Raw genomic sequence first — 21,744 nt, forward strand, 5'->3', positions numbered from 1 at the left:
CAATCACTCCTAAACCTAACATTATTAATAAAATCTGGATTTATTCGGACTGTGGAGGAAAACAGCAGCACAAACACCCTCCACCCCTTTCTGGCACAACCTTAAAATGCAAATCTAACACAGAAATAACCAAACATCGTTATTTTGTCTATGACACTGAAATAAAAATCTGGTTGTTAAACTATTAATTAGTATTTCACGTTATTAAAACTCAACCCCAACCACAAAGTATGAGGAAGCACTATTCGTAGGGGCTTTAACACAGTAAAGGTCTGAGCTATTCTGCCTGTCTCTCACACATTATTGCATTCACTTAAGCTGTGTGTTAGAAAAAGCAATCTATATTTTGTTCTTCATCTTGCTTATCAATGAAGCAAATGGATAAGATTCAATTACATTATGCTGATCATCGTTGATCCCCTGACTTCTTTTAGGGGCACCAGAAGGTCAAAATTGGTACTGTATGTGTATAGGTGTGTTGTATCTCAATTTTCAGATCATAATTTTGAAGCAACACTCATGACAATGTAAGTATTAACATACTGATATGCTTCTGTAACATGCTAACATTGGTTTTAGCATTGTGAAATTATATGTTTTGCATGGTACACAAAATTGCTACCATACACGTTATAATGTTTACAAGCTAATGCATGTTAAACCCAAGATGTGCTACTGTTAGCATGCCGATATTTCACAAATTGTTCCAAAATTAAGCATGGTAATGTAGCTACTGTTAGCAAACAAGCACCATTTGCATATTAACATGCTAATCTTTATGTGAAGTAAGTAGTAATAGATTTTACAGCTGACCCAAAATTATTTAAAAACAAAACAAACAAATACTTATTAAAGGTAACATTATGGGAATTCAAAGCAAACTTCCTGGGTGTGTTACATTCAGAAAATGTCCTCCTTGTTTGTCAAATTCTTCAGACCAGATGGTGTCCAAAGGCAATGCAACTATTGTGGTAACAACAACGCTGCACAACAGAGGATCGTTATAATGGAATGCTAATGTCAGAAACAGTATCACCTTTCTTTTGACACCCCTTTCCCTCTTCAAGATTTCATGCACTCTATTATCTTAACTCTAGTATTCAAACTTGACCTCTTCTTAAGCTAGCTCTGGTGTATTTCATCCTATTTCAGTGTGAAGTTATCTTAATTAGTAACATGAAAAGTGGTCAATGTAGCTGCCCCTAACGTTTTTAGTTTGAAGGCCAAACTCTGTACAAATGTGAATACACTTCTATATCGAAGCAATAGTCGACAGACAATATTTAAAACAAAGGACGGAAAGGTGCACTGCTAGGCTGATTAAATTGCCTTGCCTCACCTGTGTCCTCAGCTTGTGCGCACTGCGCATGTCAGGAGTCAGCAATGGAAGCTGTTAATTAACTCTCACCTGCAAACTTGTCGCGTCATCCAGCTCCTTTTGACTCGTAGTGTGTTCGTTCCTGACGATGGTCGCTTTCAGAGGACTTTATCACAGGTTCTCCCGCCTGGCAAAAGTTGCTTCGCAAAAGCAATTCCGGAAATATGACAAATGGTGCTCCTTAACCACTGGCATCATGGTCGACAACATGGTATGAGATTCATTTCACACACAAGCCAATTGGACGCTGTATACTTGCATTAAAGTGTTCATCATTACAGAAAGTATTAGCAAAGTGCCAGATAGTCTATAAACCTCATGGAAATCTGGCTACAAGTTATTTTGTTTATATATTAGGGGTGAAAGAAGTCTGTAATCTTTTCTTAAAGTACAAGTAACAATACTATAGTGTAGAAATGCTCTGCAAATGTGTTATGTAAAAGTATGCGACTTATTTGTAAGTGTATGTAATGTATGTTTTTGCATCAAAATACACTTAAAGAATCAAAATATTGCTTTACATTTCATTACAACTGAGAGACGCAAGGTTAAAATTACCTTACCTGATATCTTGTAAAAGTTTAGTGATTTTTTGGGGGGGGGATATCATGAACATACATCTTTAAATAAGTAAATATCAGGTGTTGGCATTGTATTTTCTCTTTTTTTAGTGTGAAAACTTTGTAAATTCCATGTAAAAAGAAACTTCAGGAAACTAAAAAAGAGAAGAAACTTTTGAAGTGCTACAAAAAACACTCGAATGCCGCACTGCTGTTGCGATTTTCCTCTCTAGACTGTGAGCTGGTTGAAAGCTGGGCCAAATAACTGGCGGAGTTGACTGTACATCAAAAGCCGAGTGAGTGCATTTTGTCTTTTCTTGTGTTCCCACATCACAGTGTTTCTCAAGACGTAGGGCTGAGAACAGTTTGATCATAGTAACCATACTTCCTCTTTTCGGCATGTTGCTATGGCAAGACTTCCCTTCCAGGCAGGAAGTGACAGGAAGACCCAAGTGATGACTCTGTGTGTGCGGTGTGTGTATGAAGATTGTATATCATGTTTGGGTGGAGCACTTGACTTGACTGCGTCCCCTGACAGTGTGAGCATCGAGTTAAGATTTCAGCTTGTAGTCTGGCGTTTGGGCCACCATGGCGAAGAACTGCAATGCTTTAGGGGTTCCTGTTGGCCACATGGTGAGTTCTGAAGCTGTCCTTTTGATTTGACTGGTTTTGGATAACAGATCATTTGAGCTACTTTTTCAGTGTGCTGTTTTAACCGTACTTAAACTTTTGCTGACATCCTGGTCAGAGTACCCAAGGTGCGGTCGAACAGTTTCTTGTGTTGGCTTGTGTTTTCTGTCCTCAGCAGTGCCAGAACCAATCAGGCTGTGTGGCTACAGTTGCCACTGAAAACAGAATGGGCCTGCCTGAGTCAGAAGCGGAAACCATGCTGTGTCTGTGTGCCAATCTGTCATGTGTAGGCTGAGCTGGCTTTGGTCTACGCTCTGAGAGACTGTTAGGTTTCTTGAACCGGCTCAACCCTGCTAAAGGTGTAAACATGTCTATAAAGAGGTTTAAAAGAGCAGCTGTCTGTATTTTTTATTTGTGAAAGAGGAAACACCCTTTCATGCATAGTGTATTTGCGTATCTTTTCTCTCCTTGGAAAGGATTAGCAGAGAATCCTCATCCTCAGAAACTGTTCTCTCGAATGGTGCCCAAGTGACACACTATTCATCATTTGCTTTCATAACAGTTTTTGGAAAACTCTTGTTGAAGTATTTGTTTTCTTCGCCTGGCAAGTTTTGTAGGCACTGACATGTTGTGTTTTTGAGTTTGAGCAGTGGAGCAGAAAAGTGAAGAGGTGGAGCTCGCACCTGCAGAAACAGCCGGCCCATATCGGCCTTATATGGGCAAAGTTTATCAGTTGTCTTTGAGTTGTTGTCAAGAACCGATGAACTAGCACACTTTCTTTCTAGCATGCACCAAAGCAAAAAAAAAAAAAACCCTTCTGCAAATACTTTGCCCTTGTGTTACATAAAGTTTTTGACCATCACCTTCTACAAGGAAGTTTCTCGGTCTCATGGTTAACGCTAACTCACAACCTCCTACAACTTCTGTTAAAAGTGTGACCTTGTTTTAGCCCCATGTTTTCTGCTGAGTTTTACATCAGTGGATGCTGAGAAAGAAGTTTTCTCGCTCTCTTTATGACATAAACGCCTCAGTGTGAACGGTTGGCTCTGTGATTCTTGCCGTTGTGAAGTTTGTGAGAATGTGAATCAATCTTCAAGTTTAATACAGTTGAGATTTTCAAAGACTTTTCACAAAACCAACCTAGGGCTACTACAATCTAGAGAAAGACAAAACATAAAAGCAAAAACTACATCCACAAACAACAACCCAGATTTTATTTTACCGATCGGAGCCGAGGAGTTAATTACCTGGGTCTGCTGCAGAGTCACCGAACCCGAGTCTGAATGCATAGCAGGTGTTTTGACCACTGGGAAAGGGGCTTAACTAAAGTGTCATGTCTTAATTAACTGCAATGATTGCATGATTGACGGATCAGTCAGGCACATAACGAGGGAAGGGTCTGATTGAGGCAATGAGAAAGAGGACTAATTGACCCCACTTTAGAGGCTCTGCTTATGATTTCCTCTTTGAGTGACATGGCAGAATTTTTGCCAGCAGCAATTGAAGAGCTGCTACAGTGCAAGCCAGGGAAATATGCAATAATTATGCTTCCATGGTCGTGTTTGATTGTTTGACATCATGCATATGGATGTCCCGCAGTGCTGAAATTATGCCAGTGACATGTTTATGTGCGGACATAATAGCAAGAAAATTCTTGATAAACACTCAGATAATTCCTCTTAAAAGTCGCCACAGTACTTTCCATTCATTGAAAATGAGACCCTTCAGATTAATTGTGTCCAATTTCAATTTTTATTATCACTATAATGTTGAATGATAGCCTACTCTATGTTGTACAATTGCCCACATGTCATTGAAGGTGTGAGTGTTTGAAGTGACAATGTCACTGTCACGTTCACGTCTGAACACTTCACACCCAGTGTTCACTCTGGGTGGATTCTCACTTCGTAGACAGAAAAATACTCTCGCATTCACACCTCTCGGTTATTTTAAAGTTGAAACCATACAGACAGAAGAACATGTAATCCCACGGTCTGTTGTGTTGTGAGCCTCGGTGCCTCCCATAAATAATACTTGAATTTAGCAGGAGACGTCCTGTGTGAATGACATTCTTGGCGTTTAACATCAAAGATTTCCCTCAATTTCACTTCAAACAGATGCAGGTAACCGGCTGATCCTCTTTTCTGAAATGCGTCCCTGAGGCCCGTTTTAGATCAGTATCTTACTATCGAGCTGATACCTGCATCACATGCAAACATGACTCCACGCAGGTCTGACTTTTCAGTTTTTAGTCTTTATAACTGGATTCAAACAGAAAGAGATGTGAGCTCTGAAAGCTGAATGAGAGTCTTTGTCATCAGTGTCACAACCACTTCCTGTGAAGGCAGGCTTGACTGATTGCATTACATTGTTACAGAGAGGAAAACAGCAAAACACATGCAGCTGTGTTCACTTTTCACTTCCTAAATGTGTGCGTTTCAGTATACAGTATTTGTGAAGCTTCTCTTTAAGCCGTTTGGAGACACTGTGCTGCATACATTTTAAAGCATACTGTTATATTTATATGTACTGATAATCTTTATATTTCTCTTCTCAGTTAATTTCCATTCTGTTTGTTATTGCCACATCTTACACAATTGCAATAAAATTACAAGTAGTTAATTTTCCAAACTGCTACCAAAAGAATATTCCAGCAATGCCACACACTTCAGGAAAGCCTCCCTCCGGCCTTAAATGTGTATTCTAACAATCAGCTGTTATTTATCTTTGTTCCCTACCTTATCTCTCTATTTCTCTCTGCCTTTACAGAGCCAGGCAGTGTCAGACGGAGGTAAGCAAGAACAGCACCAGCATACACTGCACGTCTAACATTTCTCCAAACTGAAGCATGTCGGTGCACGTCAGAAGAAAGTTTCAGTCTCATTCTTCGCCGTTCTTTTCTTCTCTGACGAATGGGTGTGTTTGTGTCTGGATGTGTTATAGAGTTGAACATGTCCGCGCGGGGCTGTGGAGGCAGCAGCTCCAGTCTTCCAGGGACTCCGTGCGGAGAGGCCGGCCCAGCCAACAGCGTGATGAGCTGGGCCGTGTCATTTGAGAAGCTGTTGGAGGACCCCCGTGGAGTCCGTCACTTCACGGTGAGACACGCTTACCACACAGTGTTTTGTTGTTATGTTTAACAAATTCAGGAGTAATTCAAGTGTTGATGTTCTCACTTTTTTCATATGTGTTGATGCACTGTGTTTGTGTGTGCTGTCCACAGGCCTTTCTGAGGTCTGAGGTGAGTGCAGAGAACATTTTATTCTGGCAAGACTGTGAAAAGTTCAGGAAGATCCCGTCCACCTCCTTGGCTGAGGTATGATGACACGTTTTACCTCTCACACAGTGAATCATCTTGCCTGCACTTTGTGATTCATTATGATTTTTATGTTTTTCTGCTTGTCTTCTAAATACTTATTCCCCCTTATTTTTGTAGTTGTAGACAAGATGTTGGATGTTTAAAATGGGGGTTTGAACTTGTTTCCATGTAATGATCTATGTGATGTAGCAATATTTTTATGTGTAGTTAACAAGTATCATTAATCGTCTATTCACTAAGTAAATTACGACAACAGATGAAGCCAGGGTTTTCCTTTGCACTTTGTTGACAGTCCCTTAATCAGCAGCAAGATGGAGATTCGGCTTCATTCGTTCACTAGAACGGGAGCTACAGCACTGATCGTGATAAGCTTAGGTTCTATGTGGCTGTCCATCATGAGCCGTTTCTGAATATGCCATCCTTTTGATTTTGTGCCGATACGTTTAAAAGTTATTGCCGTGAAAAGTCTGAATATCCAATATCCAACCAAATGTACCTCACTCGTTCAGCCACTGACATGGATTTTGCAGTACCGTACACACATGAGGGAGATTTACTTCCCCCAACGCTGATGACCCACGTAACACCCAAAGCAGTGTTTCCCACACACAGAAAAACAGCAAAAGTCTGATATCACGTTAGTGCAGCTTTTTATGAGAGCACATAGTGGACTGGCCGCTGTGCATGCAGAGCATAGACAGTCATTGATGCAGAGTCTGCATGTCACCAGCCTGTAAACTGAAAACATGCACCTGCGGGCTGATCAAGGCAAACGGGCAGTTACACGAGCGGATGTGCCGCGGACTGTTTACTTTTAATGGCTGAACCTGCAGCGCACAGACAGCGTGAGAACGCTCACAGCCTGTTTTGTGATCATTCGGCTTAGGCGCAAAATCTCTGAAGCGCTGGGCCTAAGAGATTATGTGGTAGGGAAAACCCTGGAAGCTGTTTCTTTTCCTTTCTGTTTAGATGCTCGCCAGCCTTTATACAATCCTTGAAACAAGCGGCCCTCTAGGAAGCTTGAATCATCCTTAATTATTTTTCACCTTCTAGGCAGAGACAGTTCGATTAATATCTATTGGTAATGAAGCAGGAAGTGCAGAAATGGATGGGGTTGTGGACTGGTCATACAGCAGCTGAGTTTCTGCAGCTGCTCAGCTTGCCAGAGAATGAATTACCTTTTAGTGACTTATTGATTGTACGACTCACAGTGGATACTTAGCAAGGGTTGATTTGATTCGTGGTACACTATTACAAGGAAAGACACCAAGCTGGCGTATAGATGTATGCACACTGTGAAATTGATTCAGCGTGTTGTTTGAATCTATTATTTCTGAAAGGAAGTATCATCAGTGTAGAGACAATGAAAGTTTAGGTCCTTTATCAGTCTAATGGAGTTCTTGTGTTTCCAGCTGAAGGCAGCAGCGCGCTCCATCTACGACACCTACCTGTCTGACAGCGCACCTGACTGCGTCAACATCGACGACACGGCCAAAACCGAGGAGAAGGACCTGGAGCAGCCCACACCTGACATGTTTAACAAGGCTCAAACACAGGTCTGTTTGGTGCTCCCATTTAAGCTCAAAAGTACAGTGAAGTATTATGTGTGACTTGGCTGACACTTTGCACCTCTGTCCCTGCTGTGTGTCAGATATTTAAACTGATGAAGATGGACAGCTACAGGCGCTTTGTGCGCTCTCCTCTCTATCAGAGCTGCACCCTTGCAAGCGTAGGAGGCAGACTTCTACCTCAGCTCTCTAATGAGCCCGTGCGCATGGGGTCCTGGGAGGACGTAGCCACCAGAAGCCCCTTGTTAGGTGACAAAAAGGTATGATGACAGGGAGATGTACTGAGGGGCGGGGAAGTGAAAAATACATTCTGGTTTTAATTTGGCTTTTATTTCACCACTGTTAAAACAGAAAAACAAGTCAGACTCCAGCAGTGCCTCGGAGAAACAGCGTCAGAAAAGAGGATCCTGGGGAGGTGAGGCCTGTCAGATGTTACTTGTGCTTCTAAATTATGCGTCGTGTACGTCCTATGACTTTACTTCACTCTTTTTGTTCTTTCCTTTCTATCAATAACAACAGACCCATCCAACATCCGTGACTTAGTCTTACGGACAGACTCCCATCTGTCGGTCAAGTCGAGCAGCAGTGTGGAGCTGGGCTCCCTCTACAGGCAGATAGAGGTCAGTGCACGTGAGAGCTGTCTTATGGGGAAATCAATGTTGACCTTATGATTACAGAGGCACACATGAATGTCAAAAGGAAAATCTGCCACAAAGTCACTCATTCTTTCTTTGTCTTCTGCATCTGTAATTAGAATGGCCGGTCGAGCCCTCGGTCGCCAGAGCTGGGAGGCAGAGGCGGGGGTCGGATAGGAGTGGAGGGGGGCTACTGCTGTGTATACCTACCTGATGGCAGTGCCTCGCTGGCCCCCACACCTAATGGCCAACCCATCAAAGACATGCTGGCCAGCCTGTGTGAGAAGAGAGGCTTCCCGCTGAAAGATGTCATCATCTACTTGCAAGGCAAAGACAAGGTGAGCACTTTACTGCTCTGTCTGCAGCACCAAACACGACTTTAAATCAAAAGAGTGTAGAAGTTGTTTTGCAACCGACGGCATGAGAAAGATGACGGCCCTCTTCCTGTTGTTACATCCTCTCAACATATGCCTTTTTTTGTTTCTGAAACTTAATGTAAAGTTTCCACATCTCTGAGATTCACTTTCATTTCTCTCTGCCTGATTCTCTGTTTCTCTCTCTGCAGCAGCGCTTAACGCTGGACCAGGACTGCTCTGTACTGAGGGATCAGACGGTCTCTCTGGAGCTCAGGTTGACATTTACGTGAGTCAACTTCCTTCACTTCCGTTTGTGTCACCCGAGGAGGCTTTCACACTCCCGTCCACACCACAGCAGGCTACTCTTGGTCATATTAGAGGGAAGTCCTTGTGTTAACACCTCATGAAGACAGTCTCTGTAATCATTTGCAGTGAATACATTATCACATGATTCGGATTTCCTGATTAGATTATTCTGTGAATACATGCTTTTTAATGATGTCCACTACATTTAACCCCTTGTTGTTGTTTGTGCTGACTGTGTTGAGAGCTTATTGAAACACTTATGTTTCAGGCTGGTGATAGCCTTCACTGGTGAGACGAGGGGGATCGTGGTGAAGTCCAGTAAGACGCTGCAGGAAGCTCTGTCGTCGGTGCTTCAGAAACACCATCTCAAGCCGCAAGAGGTGCTGATCACCTTGGTAAGTGTCTGCAGGTATGATCGAGACTTTTACATGTGGCCAGTGCTTGAGCTGATCTCCGGATAAAGTTGGTTGGTTGGTTCTGTTACACCTCTTTGATTGTGAGTTGATTTCTGGAGCCTCATGTCTTGGCTTGACACAATCACAAAAGCAGAGTGTCTGTGAAGTTGTCACGTTGACATAATCTTTCATTACATCTACTTTGCAGACCTGTTTAAAAATGTAACCTGTAGTATTATAAAACAGTGTAACACATTCATCTTTCAGTCATATGTAGAATAAACAGTAAGGATTCTCTCTCCATCTATGAAGTCATGCATTATTGTGTGTTAGCATCTGTCCAACTGTATTCCTTCATGTCGTTTGTTTCAGGTTGAAAGCGACGAGCCTTTGAGCATGAGCTGCTCCGTGTTCAGATTGGCCAACAAGACGCTGCGGCTTGACAAAGGCAAAGGTTAATACACGTGACCTTTCTAAACCCCAGTGTTTTACTTTATTTGCACCTGAGGGAATCATGTTTACAACATTTGATACTAACTACCCTGCTTTTCTTTGCCAATGAGTAAATGAAATGACTACTTTAAATCAGGTTAAGGACATTTAGCCCTCCTTCCAATGCTTGTTGACATTATTGTGTGTGATACGTCGATAATGTCTCGTCTGTTCTCTTCTTCTGTCTGAACTCCGTGTGCCTTCTTTTATTTGATGCTTTCTTAATGGGTCGTAGAAAGTGTTTCTGCATGTCTTGGCCCTCGCTTGCTCTGAGCTGGAGGCGAAGGGAAAGCCTTTTCTGCGTTGCTGTCTGCATGTTTCTTTTTCCTCCTCTGACTTCTTTGTGTCTCTTTCTGAGCCTCTTTATTCCTTTTCTGTGGGGTTAAAACGTCAGAGTCCATTTGGTTTGTTGAGTGCTGTATTCACCCACCTCATTTCCCGAACGCTGAGAGAACACAACCAACTTCACTTTGGATCAGGGCTCCCCTCCTCGGCTCCACTCGCAGCATTTAGGAAGCAGGGAGTAGATTGGATAAGAGAGGCTGTATCCCAGGAGGACCAGTTTAATCCTTGTCAAGAATATTTGATCTGACTGATGTCGGTGTTTAACACAGGGGGGAGGTTAGAGGCTGTAGGATCATGAGCAGTGCATTCACTAATCTTGCTCTGAAAGTAAAAGCACTGATAGAACTGATTCTGTTTTTTTAGCAGGAAGAGATGCTTCCAGAGCGAGCGGTTCAGCTGCAGCCATACAGGTGAGGAAATGTTACTGCTAAGCAAACAGCAAACAAATGTCATCATCCATCATAAGGACACTTTAGATTGCTCTGATATGATCCTGACAAAGCCATACATACTGCTGCGTCTCATGAATCTATTGGCTTTTTTATATTGTTTAATAAATACGACTTAAAGTGCTCTCTTACAGAAGGTGAGCGGCTGTGATTGCATTTTAAATGCAGTTATCTCTGGACCACGTGTTAATTATGTCCTAACTCAGATAAGGTAATAGACCTTTTATCACAAGAGGCGATTTTCTCTGATTACTTGTAATGTTTATCAGAGATCAGGAGACTACGAAGCGAGTTCATCATACCTACGGTATCTGCTCCTGATCTGGCTTCACTTAACCTGACAAAGGAGATTGGTCACATGACGCTGGTTATCAACTGGATAAGTCAACCCAGGGTTCCTGTGAGCGCGTTCACATTAAAGGGCCGTTGTTTAGAGCAAATAACTGATCTAAACACGGGCAAGTCTGCAATCAGCTGATCGGCATATTTTACAAACTCAGAGCAAACTATGATTTAAGATATGAAGAAATTACACATAATCAGATGTATTTTTGTTGCGTTAATTACAGATTTAGTCTTACTCGCTCAGCCCAGCCGTATCAAACTATGGAGCAAGCAGTACAAATGCGTACTTTCATATCTTATAAGTACAATAGTACTTCAGGCTTTATTGTTTTCTTCAGTCTCTGTTGTAGATGTATATCAGTAAAGCTCGATGAATATCTTTCATGACCTATTTCATAAAATCAGACGGTAAAGCGGAAGTGTTTTCTCGCTCTCTCTCCCTCCTCCCTCTCACCATCAGCTCACAGAGCTCCTGAATCAAGAGACCTGATTGGTCAGTAGGTGGTGTGTAGTTCAGGTTGATCTCTTATCGCGAACATAAACTGCTCCGGAGCAGGTTCGTTGTTCAGCATAAGTTACCATGGCGATCTACCCCACTAAGAAGTGAACCACCTTCATAGTACTGAAAACTCTGAGTTGACCCTGAAGTTACCTCGATAACCATGAATTCTGCTTCGTAGTCTACCCCCCTGAAGTCCCGAGGCAGCATGCATAGTTGGTATCTTAACGGCCGCAGTGACTAATTTTAGTCAAGTCAAGATCAAACAAACCTGACACTCATTTTTGGGCTTCTTATGTCATGTAATCATCTTAAGAAATACTGATTTTTTCCCCCTACGTTACGTTCTCTAATTACCTTGAGAAATTAGCCTGTTTTCTCACACAACATAACTTTAATAACTAAATCGTCACGTTATCTTGAGATTAAAGCATTAAAAAGATTATTGCAAGCATAGTAGTTCTCTGCTTCTGTACGTTCTCAACAATGTCATGTTAAAGAGGGGAAACCGCTCTTTGTTATTGATATCTAGCTGACAGTATAATATTTTCATTTAAAGACAGTTTTGGACACAAACTTGTTATTTAGATATTAACCAAGAGCAGGTCAGCATCTTCTCTGTATTGTTGCTCATAGTGCTAATGACCATTTTCTTGGAGGGAATGGTCAAAGGAATATTTAATGATCTGCAACACTTGCATTGTACGATTGCTGTGCAGGACGTAACGTTAACACTTTGGGCACCACTTTTCTCTTACTCTGAAGTCAAACACCTAAGTGAAATAGCTCACAGTAAAGATGGTGCACTGAAGAGAAAATGGGGAATGGTTTGGAGACACAGTAATGGCTTCTGAAGGTATCAACATATATCTCTTTAATCTGTCAATCTGTGATCTGGTTTGTCTCCAGGCAGGAGCAGGGAGTGCGGGAGGTCTGGAGGCACGATCATCACTGCAGACGGACAGAGCCAAGAGTCAACCCAAGCCCAGTAAGAACCGCGACATAGAGGGTAGGACATGTTATCTAGTAGGGTCGGGCGATATGGTCACATGCACCTACGTAAGATGATAATAAGAGCCATCAGAGACATACCTTTATTTAAACAGTGTTTTAATTTGAACTTTGGAGTTTTCTTATTTGACCTTGGAAGTAAAGGCCAAATAAGAAGACAAGGTCGAGCACAAAGGATGTTGACCTTGTGATGAAAGTTGTCCTGTTTCTCAAATCAGGCCATTTGCAGAGAGCGTGTGATACATTTAAAAGCTGAATAGAAGCTACTAAATGGAGCCGTGGGTGACATTATTTTATCAGCCACAGCTGTAAAGGTCAATAATGATCTGTCATTTCTCACTAGTATTTCATTAATATGAACTGTAGTGTGGTTTGCATTAATGTTGCAAATCAAATTGAACACGCATCAAAGGATATTTGATCCATGAGCCCAACCCTTGTATCGCAGGCAGGGTGGATGAGCAGAGATTAAAGTAGCACTGTGTGTATTTGACAGAAATGTCAGAATTAGCATGCTGTTCTGTGTGTGTCAGGGCTCCTGGACATGCTGTCGAGGGCTCAGTGCAACAGGGTTGATGACCAGCGAGGCCTTTTGACCAAGGAGCAGCTAGAGATCCCGCTGTTCCTGCAGGTTCCCTCCGACCAGGGCCCGGACGCTGCGACAGACGAGCCCAGCACAACTAGCTCCTCCACTGCAGACTCCAAAGAAGAAGAGAAATCATTAAGTTCAGGCGGAGCCGAATCCCCTGTTTCTGCTGCATCTGAAGCCAAGGACTTAAAGGAAACGGCAGTTTGAAAGACATTCATGTGGAGTGTGGACATGATTTAAAAAAACTACCCCATCACGGGACCAGTCATGTTAGAAGACTAAAAATGGTCAAGCACTTTTATAGAAGTTTACAGATAAGCTCAGAGACTGCAGCGTGCGACCATCTCTGCCACGTATAATTGGACACTTGAGGCAATATATAAAGAAGAAGATGATCATGGCAAATATTTCTAGTGTCATTTCAAAACACTACACATCTGAATGGGTAAAATGTTTGCTATGAATTGTTTAATGTATCCAAAATGTTTGAAAAGAAGTTTTAGCCGAACATTTCACCCTGAAGCCGACGTGTTCCCGTTTCATGCTGTGCAGCTTCATTATCTCTCATTGCTTCTCTTTGAACTCTAACGCGTCTCTTCACAGGACTGTCCAGAAGTGTGTTTTCAAGTGTGTTGCACTTTTGTTTCTCTCTTTATTTGAATTAACATTATTGAATATTTTTACTGAGATGTGTTTTTACTATTTTAAATAACTACTTTTCGTTTCGTGTGCTCGGTTGCTGTTTTAAAAAGGAATGTTTGTGGTACTTAAAAAGTCACTCGTTTGCTGTGAAGGCACTATGAGAAACCCTGGTCAAGTCCTGTTGTCAGACTACATCTCAGGGTCCGGATCATGAATTAGTAATGTGATAAAACAGGGAATCAATCAGATGATGTGATGGCTATAAATAACCCAACGGAACGCATTAAAGTGTTTTATGATTGAATTATTTTATGTGTTTGTTTTTTAGCTTTTAAACCTCAGTGAGGATCTTTTTTTGGGGATAAATCTCTGAGGTCAGTTTCTGGTTTGACAAACGCTACGTGATTTGGTTTTTAAATGCCATGCAGCCAGAACCCGGTGCCCCCGTGGACCGCCTGTATGACTCATGTTCAAGTCTGATCTGATTCAAACTAGCTTTAATTGTATTTTGTGTCTCTGGTAGTGAAACCTCACTCTAAAATGCCATCATGTCGTGATGTCATTAATGCACGGTGACGGTGGATCGTTGCAGCGCTGTGATTGGCTCCTTTGTGAGGGGTTGTAGCCAATGATTTGCCTCATTTGTCCTCAGACTTGTTGCTGGACTGTGCTTTCCAGTTGATGCGCCTGTGAGGACTATTATAGGGTGCATTAGGGTATTGTATGGGTTACAAAACAAATCAGATGAGTCATAGAGGGATCCGTCCACACGTTTGATGTCAGCAGCATGAAGATTTCAAAGTACATGACAGCATGAGGTTCAGGACGCATCTCATTAAGCCACCTTGCTGACATCATCACCTTGTAGATGTTTCACTGAAGTCATTACCCTGAGATAATTATAAGTAATGTTAATGTTTGTTACACCCACAGTTTTGACTGCAAGGCTGGAGACATACGCATACAGAAGTATGATTGGCACACCTGCCGTTATTTATGTGCGTGTGTGTGTGTGTGTGTGTGTGTGCGTCCATGCATGAGCGGTGCGTCGGCGGAGCTATGAATGGGCAGAGAGGGGTGTGCTCTCTCAGACACCATAGCAGCAGTGAGATGAAGAGTGCCTTCTACTCCACTGCACGTCTGCACTGAGGGAAGAAAAGAGAAGCAAGAGGGGAGAAAAGGAGGTGAGTGTATTTCCCCGGGCGTTTCACTAATGTTATATGTTTTAGGAGCTGATCGTTGTATATTCACCTGCCCTTTTCTCGCTCTGTCTCTCCCATCATTCATCCTCCCCTCCTGGCTGTCACTCACTGCGTTTCTGCGCTTCATTAAACGTCTTATGCCGTCTCGAGATAAACCTCTTCATCAAAAGCTCACATTTTCATTCAGATCGAGTGCAGATGCTTCCTCCTGTCGCTGTTTTTGTTACTTGCTGCTTTCAGGGTCCGATAACAAACAGGCGTTGTATATCTGGAAGTGTTTATCGTCTGAACTCAATCCTCTGCTAATGGGAGCTCTGAAGGGACTCTGTGCCTTTGAGAGTCCTGCAGAGGAATACATAAGTGCTGTAAAACAAAACCCATCCATCAGATCAATGCTCGCACATTACAGCGCATTAAGACGTTCTGGTCAGCTGGTGAAGGACAGCATCTGAAAACGACAGCAGATTCATTAGTGCTGACTCTGTTATCAGGTGGGATACACATGGTCGAGCTGTGATTCAGGCTGGTGGCAGCTGTGACGGTCCACTGCTGACTGAATTCACCCAGCTGGGCTGCATATGTGTGGTGTGTCACACCTGAGCGCAGCAGAACAGACAGCCTATCATCATCAATTACAGGACATAATGTCCTTGTCTCTGGGAGTCGTCTTAATGTCTCTCTGCCCGGCTAACGGTGCAGCTACTGTCCATATGTGCACCTCTGAGAGCAGCCTTTATACTGTCACACATCCTGGGCGTGTGATCTTCAGGGGTTAGCGTGTTCAAGAACACAGGCCAGGCTTCAATTTCATCACCCAGGCAGGAGTTATGAGGATTAGATGACCCAGAAGAGTGGAAACTATCCAATCTCATAATAAATGAATGAATGAGCGTTGAGGAGCAGTTGGAGACCATTTTTTGAAGTGCGAAGTTCAAGGAGACAGCAGGAGTGATGATGTAAATGCAACATGATTGCTACTGTTCTTTCATATCTCTTCAGTGCTTGTGAAACTCGAGCGCACACACACACACACACACACTGAAATGAAGATTAAGAAGTTCTTGTCACACTGTGCTTCTCAGTTTGGGAGTTAATTAGTGTTGACCCAACACTTTAAGACTTCAGCTGAGACAATCTCAGCCTCTGCTGGTGTTATGGATCCAAATCTCCGGTACTGAGTTTCTTCTTACGTAAAGCAGATGCTCACATTTATTATTTATTCTGGACTGTAAAGGCTAAGTACTTAAACTTTTGTACCCCAGATTTTTCTCTCTCTCTCTCTCTCTCTCTCTCTCTTTCTCTTTCTCTCTTTCTCTCTTTCTCTCTTTCTCTCTTTCTCTTTCTCTCTCTCTCTCTTTCTCTCTCTCTCAAAGTGATGTAGGAAGGAAGAAAAGGTCTGCGAGGCAAACTATTCTATTTGCCTGTTCTTGCAGAAATAGTTGCTTTTAAGGCAAACGTCCCGGCGTTGCTTTTGTGCGTGCATATAATAACGATAACTGTTCGTGCGTGTACAATTTTTGCAAGTATCCAAGTATTTTTGGATGAGTCACCTTGGCTGTTGTTGGCGTACTCAAGTGGAGAAGTGTTTCCTTAAAGCCAAAGCTTTCCTACCTCCTACCTTTGTTCCTTTTCTTTGTCTACAAAAGAGTGACTCCTTATCTAACTAAAGAGGGACAGACAGTCAGGGGTGAGACAGGGACATTATTCTCAGTTAAGGCATTTTCCTTAGTGGGCTGGTCAAAGAGCACTCAGGACTCCCTGTATGCATTCACTGAGATTATCCTCCTCCTACCACTCAGAGGTCTGTAATGCACATTTTAGAGTAAGTGCATGGAGTGCAACAGTCTTGTTATACCCCTGGGTGTGTAACATGTTCATGTATATCAGGCCCGATGTATGAATCAAGGCGTGCACACTCCACTGGGTACAGATCAATCAGTTGTGTGAGCAAATGCTTGCTAGCAGGAGTGCCTTGTTAATACATGTATATTTCAATCCAAGTGGGACTTCTAATGGATTTTCTCTACAGCATAAATGGTATCTAATCAGTCTGTTCTGGAAAGATCTGAAAAAACAACAAATGTGTCAGGAAGAAATCAACTTATCTTCAGTAATGTAAGGCGCAAAATCCCTCAAAGACTCATCTCAAAATCATCTTTAATCTGACGGCAATAAAGCCTCTGGAGGAGATGGCCAATTTTTTAGGTTTTTTGGATAAAGGATATCCAAGCCAAAACCTCCTCGTCCTTGGGCTGGTCATTGTTACAATCTGACTAACACAAGACGACACGAGATTGGGGTGCACTGGAGGGATGAAGACTACAAACAGACCTGTACCTGCACTTGATGTCTGCTTATAGAGATGATTAAAATGTCTAATCGTTGTTGGGTGATGGCTGTTGGGTTCAGCGATTGCACTATGCCCGATGCGGCCTGTCACTTTTGCAGGAGAAATGGACCTTGTGGAAAACTACAGCCAAAGCCTGATGAAACTGGTTTGGACGGTACTCCTTGGACCAAAAAAGGACTGCCAACAAGAAAGCTTCTGACACCAAAAATCTGCCGTCATATGCAGATAGGAGTTAGCTAGGAGTTAGGCATTAAGCCTCTGGATGCTACTACCAGCCAGAGCAACAATGCAGTAGGCTGCTAGGCTAAGTAGCTAGTTCACTACATACTACGTTACCTTGTCTTAAAGAATTTTCTTAGCACACGACTGCCTTGTTATCAGCAACATGAGTTAAAAAGACTTCAGTACACTCTCATATCGTACCCTGCCTGTAGAAACTGGCCTGTCTCAGGGCCGAGAAGAAGAGGAAGTCAGTGAACCACCCACGAACTCTGAAGCCAGGAAGCATTTTGATCTGATCTATCTGGTCAGATGTCAGACACATTCAGACGTTGACAGGCAGCACTGAGATCAGTGGAGAATAAACATCTCTCTCCTTCAAGTTGACCCAGACACGGAGGTGTTTCTTCCCTGGCCACCGGGGTTCCTGACACCAGCTGTGGACCCGGCTGTGACTGTTGGCTGGTCTTCATTGTGACCTTACAAAAATCATTGAATCTTTTTGTTGTCTGTATAGCACGGCTCCAACTGTGAGCGAGAGTGTCGATTTCTCTTCGACTTTAACGTCTTTCAAAGGAGGCTCTTCCCTTTTTATACACCCCTGATGTTTCTTGAACACATTTTATCTGCATCTCTGGTTATTGACGGAACTATTCTTTTTGTTCCAGTTTTATTGAACTGGTGACCGCTGGGTCTATAACTGAATGGGTGAGCATCTCTGCTCTTAGGACTCACACAAGCCTTTAATTAATGTTCATCATAACAACATCATAACATCATAATCAAGCAGAGCCTTTTCCATTGCATGTCTGGGTGTGATAATTAGTATGAAACCCAGTTTGATGAGGGAAATCAGTCAGCAAAATATTCAGGCGAGTGAATCAGCAGCAAACATGAGTCCCTGAGTCAGAGTCGCCATCTAGTGCCAAGAGGCCACAACTGCAGATCAGCATGCTTGTCTGTGATCTCTCTGACTTTATCAGTGCTCTGAAGCTAAAGTAAAAAGTCTTGCATTTAACTATTGTTGAAGTGCACAGCTGTTAAACTTTTTCTTTTGTCTCTAACAGTTGGACAACAAATAATCAAGAGAATTAAATCCCATACCTGCGTCAGCCCTGACTGTCTCCTGAGAGAACATCTCTAAATCAGCCATGGATCAGAAGCCTAATGAGGTGCGTGAAAGTCTGACACACAAAATATTGTAGCCATGGTAACTCTGTGTAACATGACTCTTATTCCCTCTGTCCTTGTCGTCCTAGTGTCCCACCAACACCTCTCCCCAGAAGCACATGAAGAACAGATCCAAATCCACAGAGGAGATGCAACAGACGAAGAAGGTCTGACATTAAAACCTCTTCTCTTCTAACGTTTCATCCTTGTGCTTTTCACTCTCGTCATATCTAATGTGACTCTCCTGTCTTACCTTTTTGAAGACGTTTTCCTCACAAAAATCGCTCCCAGGAGGACCAGAGCTGGACAAAGTGAAGGTGAGCTGTGCACAAGTGTTCCTGTACTTGAATGCAGCTTTTTTCTGCGTGCATATATATGAGCCTTTAATGTATTTATTTTGTCATCAGTCTTTAACACTTCCTGTGGAATCATTTTAGATAAATCCTTTTATGCAAGCATCATATATATTTAAAACAAGGAAATGCAAGCTGAAGTGGAGATGTGTTTTCCAAATGTATGTGTATGTGTGTCTTTGTGTTTTCCAGGAGTGTCCTGAAGGCTCTGACATGCCGTCGCCCTCCAAAGAGGAGCTCAAATGATAAACAGAAGGACCCATGGGACATTAGATTCGTCATCAAGTTACAAGATCATCATAAACACCACAAGCATAATAATGTACATACATGCACAAGGAAACATACAAAGTAGTGAGGATAATGGTATTCTGGATCATAAAACATGCAGAAATGACATCACTATGTGTTGAAGGGTGCTGTGAACACACTCACATTCATTGTAAACATATCAGACTAAATGTGTGTTGACAATAAAGTGGATCTGTCTTCACTCGGCTCTCATTCACATCAAACGTCTGAGTGGTGTATTTACTGCAGCATCAAAACACGTCTGTGACAAATGGAGTAAAAGATGTGAGTTGAAAAAACAGTTGTGAAAGCGTCAACACCTGCAGAGATGTTTGCGCATAATCATGTGTGTGCACATAACCACGCGTCGTCCCTGTTTATGTTCCTCTGGTGAACCTCAGACTGGGTTGTGATGCGGGTAAGAGGAGCAGCAATGAGGCTAAGAACACCTATAATAACGTTTATTATTACATTTACAGCCACGGTTATGATCAACTTTTAGTTTTTAAAATTGCCTTTAGGTAACGGAAAAAATAAAAGCAGCAGAAAACCATGCAACATAGCAAACAAATATAATAAGAGATTGAAAAAAAGGGAAAACTATAATAATTTAAAAAAGCATAAAACTTAAATACATGGGGCAATAATTGCAGAAAATGTTATTATATATTTAGATTGCTATGCTTTGTGTGACCTTATAGCGCCTCCCAGTGGTTGGAGTCTGAAATTGAGGGATTAAAAGGTTTTTTCTGTCAGGATGCTTGAAGCTTCAGCTTTTCTGAGTCACCTCTGTACAATTGTACAAAGATATTTAAAACTTGACAGATGCAGCTTTAGTTGGCTGAACATATATAAAAAAAAACCTGCTGAGAAATCCTGTTCAGCACAAGTAACAGGCTAACTTATCATATCAACTGCTTCATCTGTCCATATAATGTGATCTGCCAGTTGTTTTATTTATTTATCTAAAAAATATTAGAAAAAAAGAGTTGAAAAACATCCCTTTTTAAAATGTATGTCAACCAACAGACCAAAACCAGAGCTATACGTTTTACTTTTATGAAGGACAAAAAAGGCTGCACTGTGGTGCAGTGGTTAGCCCGGCCCGGATGTAGGGGGCCTTTCTGTGTGGAGTTTGCATGTTCCCCCGCGTACTTTGGCTTTCTCCCACAGTCCAAAGACATGCTCGTTAGGTTCATTGGTGATTCTAATTTGCCCATATGAGTGTGAATGTGAAAGGTTGTTTGTCTCTATTGTGTCAGCCCTGTGATTGACTAGCGATCAGTCCAGGGTGTACCCCGCCTCTCGCCCAAGGTGATGCTCCACGACTCTGATCCAGTCTCTAACTGACACCTTACAGTACAAAGACAGTTGCCAATGATGATTACCTAAAAACAGCATTAATTAATTACTTAAAACGGCATCTTTTGCACCCTTAGTTTTAAGTATGAAAAAGTCCTGCAGAGTGCCCGTGACAAGATTGAATGAGATGTATTAGCTTTACCTCTGCATTAGCTACAGTTACAATATGACAGCTTGCAACAACATTGATGTATTAAACATTTTATAATCAAAAACTCTCTTTAAAATCAGACACTATCACCTGCCATATGTCCACAGATAAATAACTGACCTACTTCTGTACTTACTCTCCCTCATATTACAGCCTGAGAGCTCACTGAAACATCATATGGTTCGCCTGAGTGTAAGATTAACAGGATAACACGGCCTCCCGAGGAGCAGAGGAGGGCTAACAGCGTGCTACCGACAGCTCATTGATTGGCAGGTGTGTTTGAGTGGCAGGACGGCGCCTGGCGACCCGGTGGCCTCTGTTTGCTTTATCCCCGAGCTCAGCGGTCTCTGTTTGACTCGCACATCTGGAGAGGGGATTAACAGCATCACGGAGAGAGCTGGAACCACGCCAGAGAGATTTAGCAATATGTGTGTGTCCATAAGTGTTTCTTTTTTTTTTCAGCGCGTAATGCTGCAACACATCTCAAGGATTTCTCCCGCAGCAGCAGCAGCAGCCTCGGCTCCTGTCCAGCTGCTGCCTGCACAACAAGAGAGCTGTTATCTGTCTCTCTGCTCTCATAACAGTTGGAAAGTAACAATTCAGTCTGCGGGGTTATTAAGTTCTGCTCCTCTGGATGCAAGCTTGAGGTCAGCAGATTTGGTAGATGTGGTTGAGAGCACTGCTGATATGACAGAACCGCAGAAGCACTAATTATTAACAATCACCCAGTTTCTCGGAACATCACGGCGCTCTCCCGTGCTGAGGAGGACATTGCATGTGTGTAGTGGAGTGTGTGAAGTGAATGTGTGTACGAGATGATCGCAGATCTTGTAGTTAATTTCCAATCACAACATGCTTCACCTGGAGTCCCGGCAGAGCAACCTGAACATTCAGCACGAGTCAGGCAGACTGACTCACCTCATGGACTGAATCATCATTTAAAACCCGGACTTTAATCTGTGGCAGGCTGCAGTACGTGATGCAAACAGCTGTGTGAGAGTATGAGCACACTTAAGGACACTTTTTCTTCCAGCTCTAACCACTAGGTGTCAGATTTCTCCACGTGAAACCAGGAGACCCTCCGACATCTAGGATCATAAATCACATCAAACAGTCCTCTTCATCTTGGA

At 42.5% G+C, this 21,744-nt stretch overlaps 1 protein-coding gene and 1 long non-coding RNA gene across 3 annotated transcripts; both read left to right on the forward strand.

Annotated features, from left to right (window-relative positions):
* Positions 1-2,475: 2,475 nt before the first annotated feature.
* LOC138598187 (regulator of G-protein signaling 14-like) lies at positions 2,476-13,801 on the forward strand. 2 transcript variants are annotated; one of them, XM_069669903.1, is made up of 15 exons: positions 2,476-2,571; positions 5,338-5,359; positions 5,512-5,663; positions 5,789-5,881; positions 7,297-7,440; positions 7,536-7,712; positions 7,804-7,867; positions 7,972-8,072; positions 8,207-8,425; positions 8,653-8,729; positions 9,018-9,144; positions 9,517-9,598; positions 10,345-10,391; positions 12,184-12,283; positions 12,819-13,801. In XM_069669903.1, exons 1-15 carry the CDS (start codon positions 2,527-2,529, stop codon positions 13,079-13,081), a joined length of 1,713 nt encoding a protein of 570 aa, XP_069526004.1. In that variant the 5' UTR covers positions 2,476-2,526; the 3' UTR covers positions 13,082-13,801. The 2 variants fall into 2 exon arrangements, with proteins under 2 accessions (XP_069526004.1, XP_069526005.1); XM_069669904.1 differs by having other exon boundaries at positions 12,184-12,262.
* A 767-nt stretch (positions 13,802-14,568) lies between these two features.
* On the forward strand, positions 14,569-19,293 carry LOC138598665 (uncharacterized). Its single transcript, XR_011308647.1, has 5 exons — positions 14,569-14,700; positions 18,355-18,459; positions 18,547-18,624; positions 18,721-18,774; positions 19,003-19,293. It is a non-coding gene; the product is annotated as an uncharacterized lncRNA (long non-coding RNA).
* Positions 19,294-21,744: the final 2,451 nt, after the last annotated feature.

Source organism: Semicossyphus pulcher, unplaced genomic scaffold (assembly GCF_022749685.1).
Source record: "Semicossyphus pulcher isolate SPU_LCO1_2020_fin unplaced genomic scaffold, fSemPul1.0.p SCAF_2, whole genome shotgun sequence".
Classification (NCBI taxonomy): Eukaryota; Metazoa; Chordata; class Actinopteri; order Labriformes; family Labridae; genus Semicossyphus; species Semicossyphus pulcher.